Here is a 13,878-nt window from a genome sequence, read left to right as displayed (position 1 = left end):
AATAATCATACGCCAAAGCATCGAAAGAAGACGGAAGACGAGATTGTGATGAACATAAAAAAAGTTAAGTCAATGCCACTTGCATGATTGCTGTTTTGTCTTAAAGAGCATCGAGTCTAAACAACAGATCGCATTGCAGCCGAGTTGCCTGCGCCTGCGCCTGCGCGCGGCAGAAACGTGAGGGAACATTTATGTAACGTTGATTTATTAATACCTTTAATTAACTATTAATATAGAATAGATGTGATATTTGGAATATAATCGCAGCAATCAATTATAATGGTATTTGTCACATGTACCGTGAATATATTCTACGTGTTATTACAATTTTTGCTAACATTGGCTTTAAAACATATTATTTGAACAAATCCGATATAAACCGCATCACCCCTAAAGTTGTCTTGTCGTGGCCGTGAAGCTGCAGCGGCCGCAAATAGACCTCCCTCTGTCCTCGCCTCTCCCCCTCGCCACGTGCGCCCCTCGCGCTTGTCGGCAAGGCGACCTCTTGCTCGAGGGCTTACCAAACCAGAGCTCAATCTTTGAAATGCACCGTTCATATTCGATTACAACCAAATATATAAAGTTCATGACCATCAACATACAGAACAACTTGACTCTGATGATAAGCCAGCAGTGTTTACAAATGAAATACGTCGTTTCAATACTGTCACTGTTGTCGTATGTTTTACACACGTGACTACTTAAAATATAACTGGTCACGTGTGCCGTGAAATTCCCGGTTGTGTTTAGTTCTCAGCCTACCTTTCATTATGTTACTTTCTGTTACAGAGGTAAAGTTTTTGCTTAATGTATTAAAGAAAGAAATATATTCTTTTTCAATTAGTATCCATTTTAAATAGCTAGATATCATATTTGCTTTAACTAGTTGATAATGAAAATGAAACTAAAAACTTCCGAATCTAATTTACAGTTAAATTTGTTAAATATTTGCTGAAATCAATGACCTTAGTTTAGGACACTCGCTAGCGACGCCACTCGCGACCGCTCCGCTCATTTATCCGTTAGGGTTGCGTCCGTCATGATCCGTCTGACAAGATTTATATTTTGTTATTTACACGTACGTGTCATGTTATTATAATTTAATGAGTGGAAAAGATCAACTCCTGACTTTCTTATTATTTCCTCTTAGTAGAATGTAAGTTGTAGTTTTACATCTCTAAAAAATATAAATATAAATCTTAAAAATATTCAATTAATTTGTGTACGATTGATTAATACGTATATTTTTTTATTATATCCAAATAGTGAGAGACTTGGTCGAGTGTAGAATTGGTGTTCGTAGTATGCAGATAAGGCACATACATGTTACCTCGTCCAACGCAGCCCTACTCTTGTCTGAGTTTACTCACAAGTGCCGGCGGCCCAGACGACGTTCTGACTCATTATAAAAAACCACCGTCCAACTTTTATCGACACATTCCTTGACGTTTGTTGCCTTAGTTATTTTTTTACGAAATTCGATAACCAACGTCTATTAGAATAGGACTTTTTCCCTTCATATTACTTTCTTTGTTTTAGTTTATTTTCTGTAAATTAGATAATTGTATACTTAATGAATATTTACCTGTTAATAAATCTCGGAACTTTTTATAACTAAACAAATAATAGTGTTTTGATTTGCAGCGACCCCCCGAGCGACGTCGCGCCCTGAGCGCAGCGCTTGTGTTACAGCGCGTTATCTCACGGCTATCCGTTCGTTGTTAACGTTTAGCTTTATAGTGATTGTTATTACATTTTGCGCATCGACTGGCTAAGCCGTAATATAGTTTATTACCGCACATACAATATTACGTAGTTAAGTACTTGTAATATAGTGAATATCGTTATAGATATACAAACGGCCTGAGTGTATCGACACTCCACTTGGAGTAAAAATTCGAGTGAATATGTGTAATTCAGGTATATATGTACTTATATTGTGTTTTTTCTTACGTCGTCGTGCACGCAGCCGTATCTTCCATCTGTCTCAACTGCGCCGAGCGCACGTCATTCAGTCGAGCGAGTCAATGTCAATTCTATGTTAATATGTAAAGTTTGTACATTACTGCTTCGTTTCTTTATATTTACAGCGGACACCAACCATACTGATTATTTATATATTAATCGTGGTGTTTTTAAAATATATTACTTTAAAAGTCGTTTAGAAAAAAATATTTTTACAGCATCGAAGTAGTCTAACTGACTCGTCCTCGTTAGTTAGATTGCAGATTAGAAGGCGAAATATTTGTACGCGACCTTTATTTAAAAAAAATCGTCAGCCGTACCTGAGCGAGTGCACAAACAGCCGACGTCACGGTCATAAGTTTTATTGTAGAACAGGAATTCGTTGCATCCTACACTTCCTACCAGTGAGGTTGTAGTTCGACTACACATTTGTTGTTTCGATTCGACTATTTAGATTTATGTACGTAAGTCGGACCGGTTGGTGATTCATCGTAATATATAAAATAACCCATGAGATACTCGACGCACTTGCAAGAACTATGGGATTGTATCTTTATACTTTTGAAGATTATATTATTTTATGTATACGAAATGTTGCAGATTATTGAAGGTATGCGGTTAACAATTTCCCTTTTTAAAACATGGCTTTTGACTTCATCGACTTGTATTAATTTATCTTAAAGTTAACATTTCTTACACTTAATCATGTCGCGTAGACATTCTTTACTAAAACTTTCAATTCGTTACTATAACATTAGACATAGTAAAAATCCTTAGGCTTATATAAAACACACAATAAGTTATAAACAACACTGAATATTTGATTTACCGTTTTGTCAGCGATTATTCGCCAACAACTTTAATGGTAAAATGATTGCTTGGACTAAACCAACCAGAAATGAATATTTCCTACTTATATTTCATCAAGAACACTCAATACTACGTTCTTTTTGTAATTGAATTTGAAATAAACATTATAATTTAGTGTAATGCTTTTTATTTTTTTATTTCCGCTATCGACAATTTTATTTTACACGATTTAACGTTTAAACTATCGATAACGACACAAATCGGCCGATAATAAGATGTAGATCTTGTAACCGATGTGCGATAGTTGGTTTTGTCGTGGCCTTCACGTCGTCGCGTCGTCGCATCGGCCAGTTTGTGCGAGCAAATAGCAATTAGGAATTTACGAGGCATTTCATTAAAACGTCATTACACAACTCAGAGTGATAGCAAACAAATATGTGCATATATTTGCGTGCAGTGAAGGTTTGATCTTAGCTTTGAATACTCAAACTGCTGCGTAGTTGAAGTAAAACGATGCGTTATAGGGGGGCCGGGGGGCAGGTGTTAGTTTGTTTCATAGTAACAGCCTGTGACTATCCCAATTCTGGGCGAAGACCTCCTCTCCTTTTTTGATGAGAAGGTTTGGAGCTTATTCCAACACGCTGTTCCAATGCGGAATGTGGAATAAACATGTGGTAGAATTTCAGTGAAATTAGACACAAACTACATGTGTTCGCGATGTTTTCCTTCACCGTCTGCTCGACGGTCGACGAGATGAATTATAAGCACAAATAAAGCACATATATACGTTCTTATCACTAGGCCCTCTCGGCTTGTTCATACCAAATTTTATTAAAATCAGTTCAGTGCAGGCAGTGAAAGCGTAAACAGATGTGCAAGTAACTCGGTCGTAAACGAGACTTGTATAATATCGGTATAGAAAATTTTCAATCAAACTTTTCGTATCGTTCCAGTTCCAACTTATAATCTATTCGTCAACAAGGTTTATTTTAATTTAGTCGTTATATTAAAAAAAAAGCAATAAGATGAAATGTAAGATGCGCGCGCGCAATAAAGACTAACTACGCTCCAGTTCCGCGGAAGTAGGCTCCGGGCTCGTTTGTAGCTGAATCCGCTTAACACGAGCGCACTAATTACCGCCTACTCTTACCAGTGAACTAGTTATGTAAATACATATATTGAGAAAAGTAGCCCTCGTTCTCAGCGACTCGCGGTTTAGGCGGGATTGCAACCAAACGAAAAGTAAGTTCTAGATAATTATCACAAGACACATACAGGCGTGTAATCAATAAATTGTAGCTGTATTTTTTGACTCAAAAATATAAAGCACTCGAATTACCCTTACAAATATTATAAATGCGAAAGTGAGTAAATTTGTTTGTTTGTTCCACGTCTTGGATAACCAACCACATATCGTGAAATTTTACATACACATTGTTAGGGGTAAAATAAAGAACACAGGATATCTAACAACTCCCCCCTGGCCCACAGGCTGGCGAAACCGCGGGCGGGAATTTATAATCTCCAGCAAGTTGCGAACTTAACTGCAAATATGAGGCCTACAGATTAATAATTTCCAAAATATGGGACTTGTGTGCCAACTCCATGAATGTTACCATTTCAGATCAAAGTCAATCGAATAAATGACGCGCGCACGAAAATAAGTTTATTTACATATATATATAAGATATATTTCTACTTTCAATATGATTTAAATTAAGTATTACATTAAAAAACAATAACTTCGGAGTGATTATCGTCAATATTAGGAACAGGTACTCGCGACGGTCGACTACACCGTGTAGTTCATTAGTCATTGTTCCACATGGGCTTACTACTAACGATAAGATTATTATCGTCTCGGGCTCAGTAATTTACAATATACTATAAATTTACAATTGAATATGCTTAACTAAATAAAACTATATGTTTAATCAGACAACACCAGCACACAGGAATGAACAAAAAGCAAACAATTTTAATTACTAAAACAACCTTCAATTTCAATCAGATAAAAGTAATAAATTGAAAAACATTAACACAAGATAAAAGAAATAAAGCGAACTAATTAAAAGAATCGCGTCGCGTCTATTTCGTGCAGAAACTGCAAAGACTATTGAAGACGTAAAGTATGTTAAAAGTTTCAACTTACGGGAACGCCTGGGTTGACAGTCTCCATCACAAACTAACACCAGAATGTAATTAACTTTTTTCCGGCGCAGTCCTCTACCGTTTGCTCAGGTAGATTTTTCTTGATAAACCACTACACGCAGAAGTTTAGACGCGGCAGATTTCTACACGTCGCTCGCTTGCTCATCAGTCTTCTGCGCATATTCAGCAGCGGACTCCGACTGAATCTAGAGCCGTCTAGAGTTGCGTTTTATCATTATCAGATGTATTATCAGCGCTTATCGTGAATATAATTTGGTTTGCTAATGAAACAAATTAGTGTGTCTAACATAAAATGTGCTCGTGAATGGCTTCATGACATTATGACTTTTTATTATTCGTCCTCGCTCGGTAATTTTATATAACATATAAAACTATTATTCAACGAAATAACACTTTATATAAATTTAGTTTATTTCGACGTCCTCCTAATCTAACCTAATACAAGGGTGTGTTCAAACACTCAGGTACCAACGACTTGACGTGCTCTACGGGATACGGGAGTGTAACATTAACCAACCTTCAACTCCGAATTGAAACTGAGAATTTCTCGACCAAAAACCGACCACAATCCGGGACCCAGACACCGCAGCTTGTGACCCGAGGTGGTGACCGGCGACGTAGTTTTACTAATATACAATTTTTAATTTTATCGACGTATACGTTGAAGTTTTTTATATAAAAATCGTAAAGCACTTTTTAAATGACTAGAACTAACATTAATTATCAAAAAATAATTTAAGATCCAGACCCAGGAGATGAGAGGAGATTTTTAAGCATTATATATTTTAAACATTATATTTTTACCTGGTGGTAGGGCCTTGTGCAGGTCCGTCTGGGAAGGCACTACCTACTCATCAGATATTCTGCCGCTTAACAGCAATACTTAGTATTTAGGTTGGATGCGCCAATGTCTATGGGCAGTGGTGCCCACTTACCATCAGGTGGCCCAGTGCTCGTCCGCCAGCTTACAATATTAAAAAAATATATACATTTACAAGATCATTTAGTGTCCAACACAAAACAATGTCTGCAACTGGAAAAAAGCCTCGAGCGACAGTCGATCTGTCCGTAATGCCGACGTATGATGTATCAATAACATTGTGTAATGCTTCTCTATCAAACATAACAATATGTTACTTTAATAAAAAATCTTGTAGCCGTTATCGGCAGACGTACGACACAATGTCAGCATGCAATCGGCACTGATGTCTCGGACTTGTGAAAATATCTGATAGTAGAAATCACTAATTTGGTTTTTTTTCCAGTGTGCGACGGTTAAAACTACGTAAGAGTAATTGCCTAAAATCCAGTGTGAGGTTATGTTCATAATGTGTGTCCTTATGAATAAGAGCTATAGTGGCTCATTAAACCTAATCGAGAAAGAGTACTGTAATCTGCTACTTTAAACTTTTCTAGAAAATCGATACATAACGCCCGTGTAACGCCCACCGCACCGTTAATCGTGATTTGTCCGGGAAGAGGCATTAGAAATGTCTTCATGTGGCTACTCCGTTTGCGAATATGCAAATGTCGTCGCTATCCCAGAGGTTGTCGTGTCAATATCGCTTGCGAGCTATAGTAATAGTAACCGAAAGGTCAAAGGTCGAGCGGGATTCAGAGAAAGCGTTAAGTAAACGGACGGAAGTTTGTTTTTGTATGTATATTCTATATGTAAGTCTACGAAACTTGTATGTGTGTCGTATGTAAACTCATAGACGTGTCGACTTATTTATTTAGTATTAATTGCTAACGATTTACCGAATGATCGCTACATTAACCTTAAAATATAAAGATATTTTGTTTGGGCGAAAATATGGTATTTGATTTTTTTGTTTCCCGGACAGAAAATTTGCGTGTTAATTTAATACTAATAAACATAACACAACAGCATTAGGCGTTAAAAATTAGAATCAACTAAGGGGGTATGGCAAAGCTATAAGCATTTGAGGAATTTTATTATTAAAGCAAACACTTTTTTTATAGAATGGAAGGCGGACGAGCACATGAGCCACCTGATGGTAAGTGGTCACCAATGCGCATAGACATTGTCATTGTAAGAAATATTAACCATCGCTTACATAACCAATGCGCCAGCAACCTTGGGAACTCAGATGTTATGTCTGTTGTGCTTGTAATTACACTGGCTCAGTCATCCATCCAACCGTAACACAACAATACCAAGTACTGCAGTTTTGCGGTAGAATATCTGATGAGAGAGTGGTAGCTACTCAGACGAGCTTGCGCAAAGCTCTAATACCAGTAAAATTTACCCAAGGAAGGATGAATTGACTTCTCGGAGACGGAGACCTGGTGTTACAAGTCCTCGTGTTCATACAATGTTTGTCACTGTTTTTATGGAAATAATCAGTATTATTATGGATATATGTAATATTGTTGTAGATATAGTGTAATGTACCGGAGGTATATGACAACTTTGTCAAAAACATCAAACAGCCCTAACAGCTTTTCTTCGATGAGTGAATATAGTTTCAATGTCTGCAGCATAACCCCGAAGTAATATACTGTAGGACACGATACATACGCATAGAAAATAATCAATATCCAACGTATACAAATGGAGCATATCAATATCAGTTAGCTCTCTAACTTACTTAACCGCATGTGTTGCCGAGCTGAGTCTACCTGCAAGGGAAACAAATGAGAACTCCACTGGAGCTTTGAATCTATAGTAATGTCTAAAAACGGTACTGTGAGATACTCTAAGATTTCTATTGTGCAACATCTACTAAAACGCCGTTTTACATTAGGTACAGTAAAAACTATACATTTCGTTTTATTCTAAAAAAACATATTTAAAAAAATATAGCTCGTGGGCGAGTGAAGTGTAACGGTTACGAGGTTTAATTAAATGACTGAAACTCGACACTGGATGTAGAGCGGCTAGCGAGCTGCGCGGGCGCAACGAGCACCGACAGCGGCACACTTACAAACACCAGGGCTGACACACTTCAGTGTACATACGATAATCAATAAATCGTTACCAAATTTGATAGTTGTGTAACATTTTATTTATAAAATAAATTTTGTGGATGTACATTTAACGAAAACTAACGCGAATAGGAAAATATACTAATTGAAGACGAGAAGTTGACATTATTATCTAGCATCACAGTTCGCTGAACATGAAATTGATTTTAAAGAAATATTAGTAACTTTAAAAAGGTAAAAATAATAATAGGTATATTAGTGTTATAATTATTATCAACGCTAATACAGAGGTCGGTCGCGGTGGTCTATCAGTGGCCGGCGTACAATCCACTACGAAGGCCTCGCTCGAGTAAGGCCACACATAACAATTCTTTTATGAACTACATTTACTTGACAAGGAACGCTCGCACAACACGTTACAAGTAACTCTCTCGTTACAGATATTCCCAAAACCACGAAAATGTTTCCACCTACTCGTATCTTGTGACATTGTCCCTTGTGTCTGTAGTTAGTCACCCGTCAAACCGGAACACAAGAATATAAAATATTGCTGTTAAGCGGTAGACTGTCTTATTTGTGGGTGGTACGCATCCAGACTGCCCTAGGTCCGACCACCAAGTATAATACAATTACTATATATATTTATTTGAGTTAACATAACCATATTGTATTGAATTTCCGAGAATAATAATATATAGCATAAGGAACTTTTTTCATAATTATTGTTTAATTTCTTTTGAATAAACACGGTTCAATCAAAGCAACAGAGCTGTGTTTGTACAATGGATGATTTTTAAAACATCTGTCGTCGCGAACACTGAACGAGTACAGTATACATATTGTAGACACGAAACATAACTTAAAAAAACAATTATGGAAGTACTGTCTGTATGTTTCACGCTTACTCCATGGAGTAGATTTAAATGATAATCTGCATCCTGACAGAGGACATAGGTATAGAATAACGAATATATATGCATCTCGCTCGGATCTGACAGATCTCTACTTCAAATACTGACAATCTGCGACGTGTTACTGCAAACAAGGTTGTGCGGCCTAGCTATTGTTGAAGCCAGACGACCAGTCTCCAGCCAAGACTTCACGCACATCGCAACAACGGCGCGCTCTCGTGAAGTCGACTATTGTCTCAACAAGCGCTGTGTTCTGCGGCTCTTACATTGTGTCGCTTCCTTTGTAATTTATTTTCAAACAGTTTCAATAATACTTATAATTCTTAGAGAAAGTGCACTTCGCAACCAAGATGCAATATGCTTTAACAGTGTTGTAAAAATTAGAATAATCCTAATTTATTTCAATCAAAATGTGTACATTATACGAGAATAAAGTGATGCACGAACTTTCGAAATTGGGCGATCGCATCAAAGTTTTGAAAGTGCTATTAAAACATTACAAATGGCGCGACTTTGTTCGCGTCATAATGTTTACGTATCGTCTATCAGCTCGCAGTCAGTATAAAACAAATGTGGAAATGCAGTAACAACTACTAACGTAATAGAGGTATCCTATTGCAGACTCAATACGGACAGACGTCGCTGCCGTGCGCGTGCAGTTTCACCCGCAGAGAAAACAAACATTTCACTGCCTGCGCTAGCGCATCTCGCAGCATAACTCGTTTTAAAATTATTTGATCATTTAAAACGAAAAACAATCTCTAACTTTCATACTCAAGGTTTGGGTTATCAGTTATCGAATCCTTCCGCCGCCGCGGTCCGTAATATCCACTATCCCGTCCTTGCCTGTTAACTTGAGTACTTAGCGAGTATGTCCGAGTACGTCTAGCATGTCCGTGACCTATAACATTAGTGCCGCCGACTCCGCTGGTACTACTTGCGTAACATAATATATCATATGACTATTAAACAAAAGTACACAATTATCAATACTCGATATTTCTTTCCCCGACATTAAACAGAAACAATAATCGCAACAAATATATTTCTGTGTTCGTGGAGACTAGAGTATAGCCGACGTAGTTTCAGCGAGGGGCCTTTAGGTGAAGAAAGCTTCTTCTTCGCAGACGTTTTGCCATTTGTTACTAATTACCAACAAGTGAAGCACGATCGCCTAGTCACCATTTTGTCGACAACTCGAACGGACGTTACCACTCGCTGCGTTGATTTTGATTCGCTGAGCGCTGACCGCTGATCGTTAATGTATCGATAATATCTACGTAATAAAACTCGCCATTTAATTAATTCTCCCCGTTTTCTAATTAGCAATCTATATTTCGAGTTTTTACATATTCACACGCGCAGATATGGAAATGCTTTATCTATTTAATGAGTTTACTGTGTCGATCGTAATTAAATTATTCACTTTATTTTATCTCTGTAATTTCTCGTAAAATATGAAAATCTAATGACAAGTGATAAATTAAGCTTCTTTGTGTCATTTATTTTGAATGCATGAAACGAAAGGCAAATAAAATCTCAGCACCACACGCTATTGTTTGGTTACTACTCGTATCGCTACGGCACGGCGCGTTAGAAGCGCCCGCGGCAATTTCATCCATGTTAATATAGTTATTGTTTCATTTGTTCTACCTTTGCGGTTTAGCTTGCTTCATTTAAATCGTAAGGTTTATTGAACGTTGATAATGTAAAAAAATATGCAATATTAAAAATGTATTTGGAGTGAATTTTAAGTTAATTAACCAGCTGCGTGGTTCGAAATAGCCGAATCAAACATACGAGTTCGTTTCTAATATAATGGATACATTGATTAAATCTAACATCGTTGAATGGTACCGTACGTACCGACAGCACAGTTTGATCGTTATTCGACACATTAGCAGGTCACGCACCGGCGCCGCGCGTTCATTACGAATATCGACATACCTCGGAAATACGCGACCAGAGCGGGCCGGCCCATATGAATGCAAACTTACAAATTTTATAGATAAACTTTTTATATTTTCTTCAAAGAATGAAATGACAAACATAAACATACAATTAAAGCACAGGCTTTAATTTATTGGCTAGTTTGCGAAGATTTTTTTATGATTATCGCTAATAGATCTCACAGCCGCTAATTAATTATTAATAATTTCACTAGAAGAGCGTTCTCGAGCTGGAGTCGGGGCAGCGCGTAATACATAATGTATTGTATGCGTGTGTGTGTGTGTGTGTGTGTGTGTGTGTGTCTGTGTGCGGCACCAACGCGGGTTACGTGGGGGAGAGATTGTTGTCAATTCATTAGCTGAGGCCGCCGTATTGTTAATAGCACGACGCAAATGTTAATTCTATCTTGATACGCGTTTCGCACAGCGCTTAATTATTTCCTAACGAATGACAACAGACGTAATCCCAACGTCAAGTCGCGGTCCAAGATATCTCCATTTATATGCGACAGCCATACGAGATGTTATCCCTTCGAAGAATAAATTTGTACACGATGAACTTGTTATAATACAATTTGCATAATGTAGTTTAATGTGAGGTTACGTTGATATTTGTTACCCTAGTGTGTTGTTCAAGAGATATTTTAACAAAAACACATTAACTCTTAAGGAAGTCGATGTTTAAACGTTATTTAAATATTTATAAGTAACTCATTCACACATTTGAAAAAAGATATTCCAATAAGTTTTATTTTACCGCACACGCAATATAGAACAGCATTAATGTGGAATTGTTTTGAAATAAATAAAATTATAAATTATAATGTTTCATGCCATCTACATCATATATGAGAAAAGATATTACTTCGTTAAATTAAGACCTTATATATTAAAAATGCAAGTAATAACGAATAATTAATCAAAATTTGGCGAAGAAAAAAGAGCATTAATTAAGACTAACGAAGTATAAAAGAGAAAATGATTCTCTTTAATACTTCGATCATATTATATGGTACGATTTATTAAGCTTATTATTTAAAATATAAACACAAAAAGCCAAAATTTGGCCAAAATTGATGTTATGTTTTGTTAGTCGAGTGCTTGTGATTGTAGTGAGACTATAAATAGTGGTGGTCGGCGGATTCATCTGCGAACGGATCTCACAATCGAGGGGCATCTCAAAGCCTTAGTCCATTGCTTTCGTTGCACGCTGTCTTACATCATAACTTACGATACTATCGTTAGCTGTCAAGTTAATTGTTGTGCGACTCCGTCCAGATGAAATACAGACGTAGGTACTCAAATATTTATAAATTCCTTTTATGCATTCTAAATTTATTAATTCAAGTTTAATTCCTTTCTGTATCAACGAGTTAATATTGAAACCAGTTTGCATTGTGTTAGTGTCAAACATAAATGTTATCTCTAATTTTCAGAATAAATTAAAATATTGTTTTGGCAATGACGTTCCATAATGTATAAGCCTTATTATGTTGAAAGTTTGTTGACTGACCTATTAATATCAATACAATACAAATTAATACAAATACCTATTAATACTTGGTTTTTATATAGCTATGATATTGAATTAGAACTTCAAGAATGTTATTAGACACTAAAAAAATAATTCCAAAATAGGATTTTATCCCGCTTTTAGTGGTTCCAGGTCTTACTTTCTTGACTAGGACAATCCATTACTGCAATCTAAACGGGCTTACTTATAAGCAAATTGCGCTTTTATGTCGATTGCTATAAGAGTCAATCTAAGGCGGGATCGTATCGACTGTCCCGTTACATATTAGGATCGCAACAGGGACTCACCTGGTGGGTTTTGGTCAAAGCTGTTTGAGGGCAGACGGCGAGCTCGCGCTCATGCTAGCGCGGTCGACGACCTGGCGGCTAACTGTTTAGCAAGCAAGGAAGCACGGCACAAACTGACACCACTAAACACGAGCGATTGATGCGAGAGTGCGGAGCGGACTAGTCGCGCCGCGCGCGCGGCCGTCGTCGTCAGCGCCGCGTGCGCCCGCGGCCTTGACCGCCCCCCGCGCCTCCTGCCCACAACCTCACCGCTCCTGCGCCTGCGGGGAGTCGGGGACCCACACAGTCGGGTCCCGGCGCGACGCATCCGCATGCGAACATCGTAGGCCCTTGGGTTCTTTCAAGTCAGGTAGCGTGTGTCGATCCCACAGTTGAATTACAATAATTCATTACCACTTATGTAAATATCAACTTGAAGTCTTGCTATCGTAAGCTTTGAATCTTCTTTAGATACAATAAGGACATTGGTACATTAAAAGAAACATACTAAGTCGGTTTATAGATCCACCACGACATCACAGGATTTACTGCAAGCCAACAGCCCAGTAATCGATTCAACGATTTTCAGAATATTTGAATCCTAATAAGTGCGAAGTATCTCTATTTTAAACATAAATATAATTATTAGTACATACATATGGAAACAGCTTAAACATAGGAAATTAAAGACATATAAAAATCCTGAATATTAAAAATGTAAAATTGAAAGATAATACTAAATGTTAACAGTTACAAAAAACATCGGGGCGGGTGAAATATATAAAGCCATAAGGAATGAGTTCAGTACATATACACGTAGAGGAAGAAGAATTCGGTATAATATTTATACCTTATTCTTATTTTGCTACTTCATTAAAATTTGAGTGTAATGCGCGAACAAAACACTTTTTATTTGATTTTTGCTTGCTGTGCAACGCTACGCTTCAAGGTCCGCTTCATGGGAAAAGTAAAAAGTTTCATGCAAATCGAGTAGGTATAAATTATCAAAATAGGTACCTAAATGATTCATCTGCACCACATACACTACAAATAATAATGGCCATTGCTCTATGAAGATTGTGGTTTAAAATTCCCATTTACGCCTAAAATATTATTTATATAAAGTTTAACAATTGTTAACATAATATAATAAAGCCACTTCGCAAATCAACCCTGGAAACACGAACAAGAAATTAGCCACGTTTTTAATTATATCCATCCAAGAATACTTTGTATTTAAAATTAATTCTATTCATTATGATTCTCATTTACGTTTTAGTTGCATTATATAAGCACATTACATTATAATATACTGATAATGA

At 37.0% G+C, this 13,878-nt stretch overlaps 1 protein-coding gene across 2 annotated transcripts in view; it reads right to left on the bottom strand.

The window, feature by feature from the left end:
- LOC126775373 (uncharacterized) overlaps positions 1-12,757 on the bottom strand; it is a 37,814-nt gene extending 25,057 nt beyond the window's left edge. Inside the window, exon 1 of one of the 2 annotated variants that reach the window (XM_050497251.1) lies at positions 12,578-12,757. Coding sequence is in view for 1 of the 2 variants with exons in the window: in XM_050497250.1 (XP_050353207.1) it covers positions 4,928-4,954 (27 nt within the window). In the remaining variant the exon portion in view is untranslated. Of the gene's footprint in view, positions 1-4,927; positions 5,093-12,577 lie in introns of those variants that run through there. The other variant, XM_050497250.1, reaches the window with a different exon arrangement.
- Positions 12,758-13,878: the final 1,121 nt, after the last annotated feature.

This window comes from Nymphalis io, chromosome 18 (genome assembly GCF_905147045.1).
Source record: "Nymphalis io chromosome 18, ilAglIoxx1.1, whole genome shotgun sequence".
Classification (NCBI taxonomy): Eukaryota; Metazoa; Arthropoda; class Insecta; order Lepidoptera; family Nymphalidae; genus Nymphalis; species Nymphalis io.
Note: the sequence above shows the minus strand (reverse complement) of the source record. Positions and strands in the feature narration are given on the sequence as shown.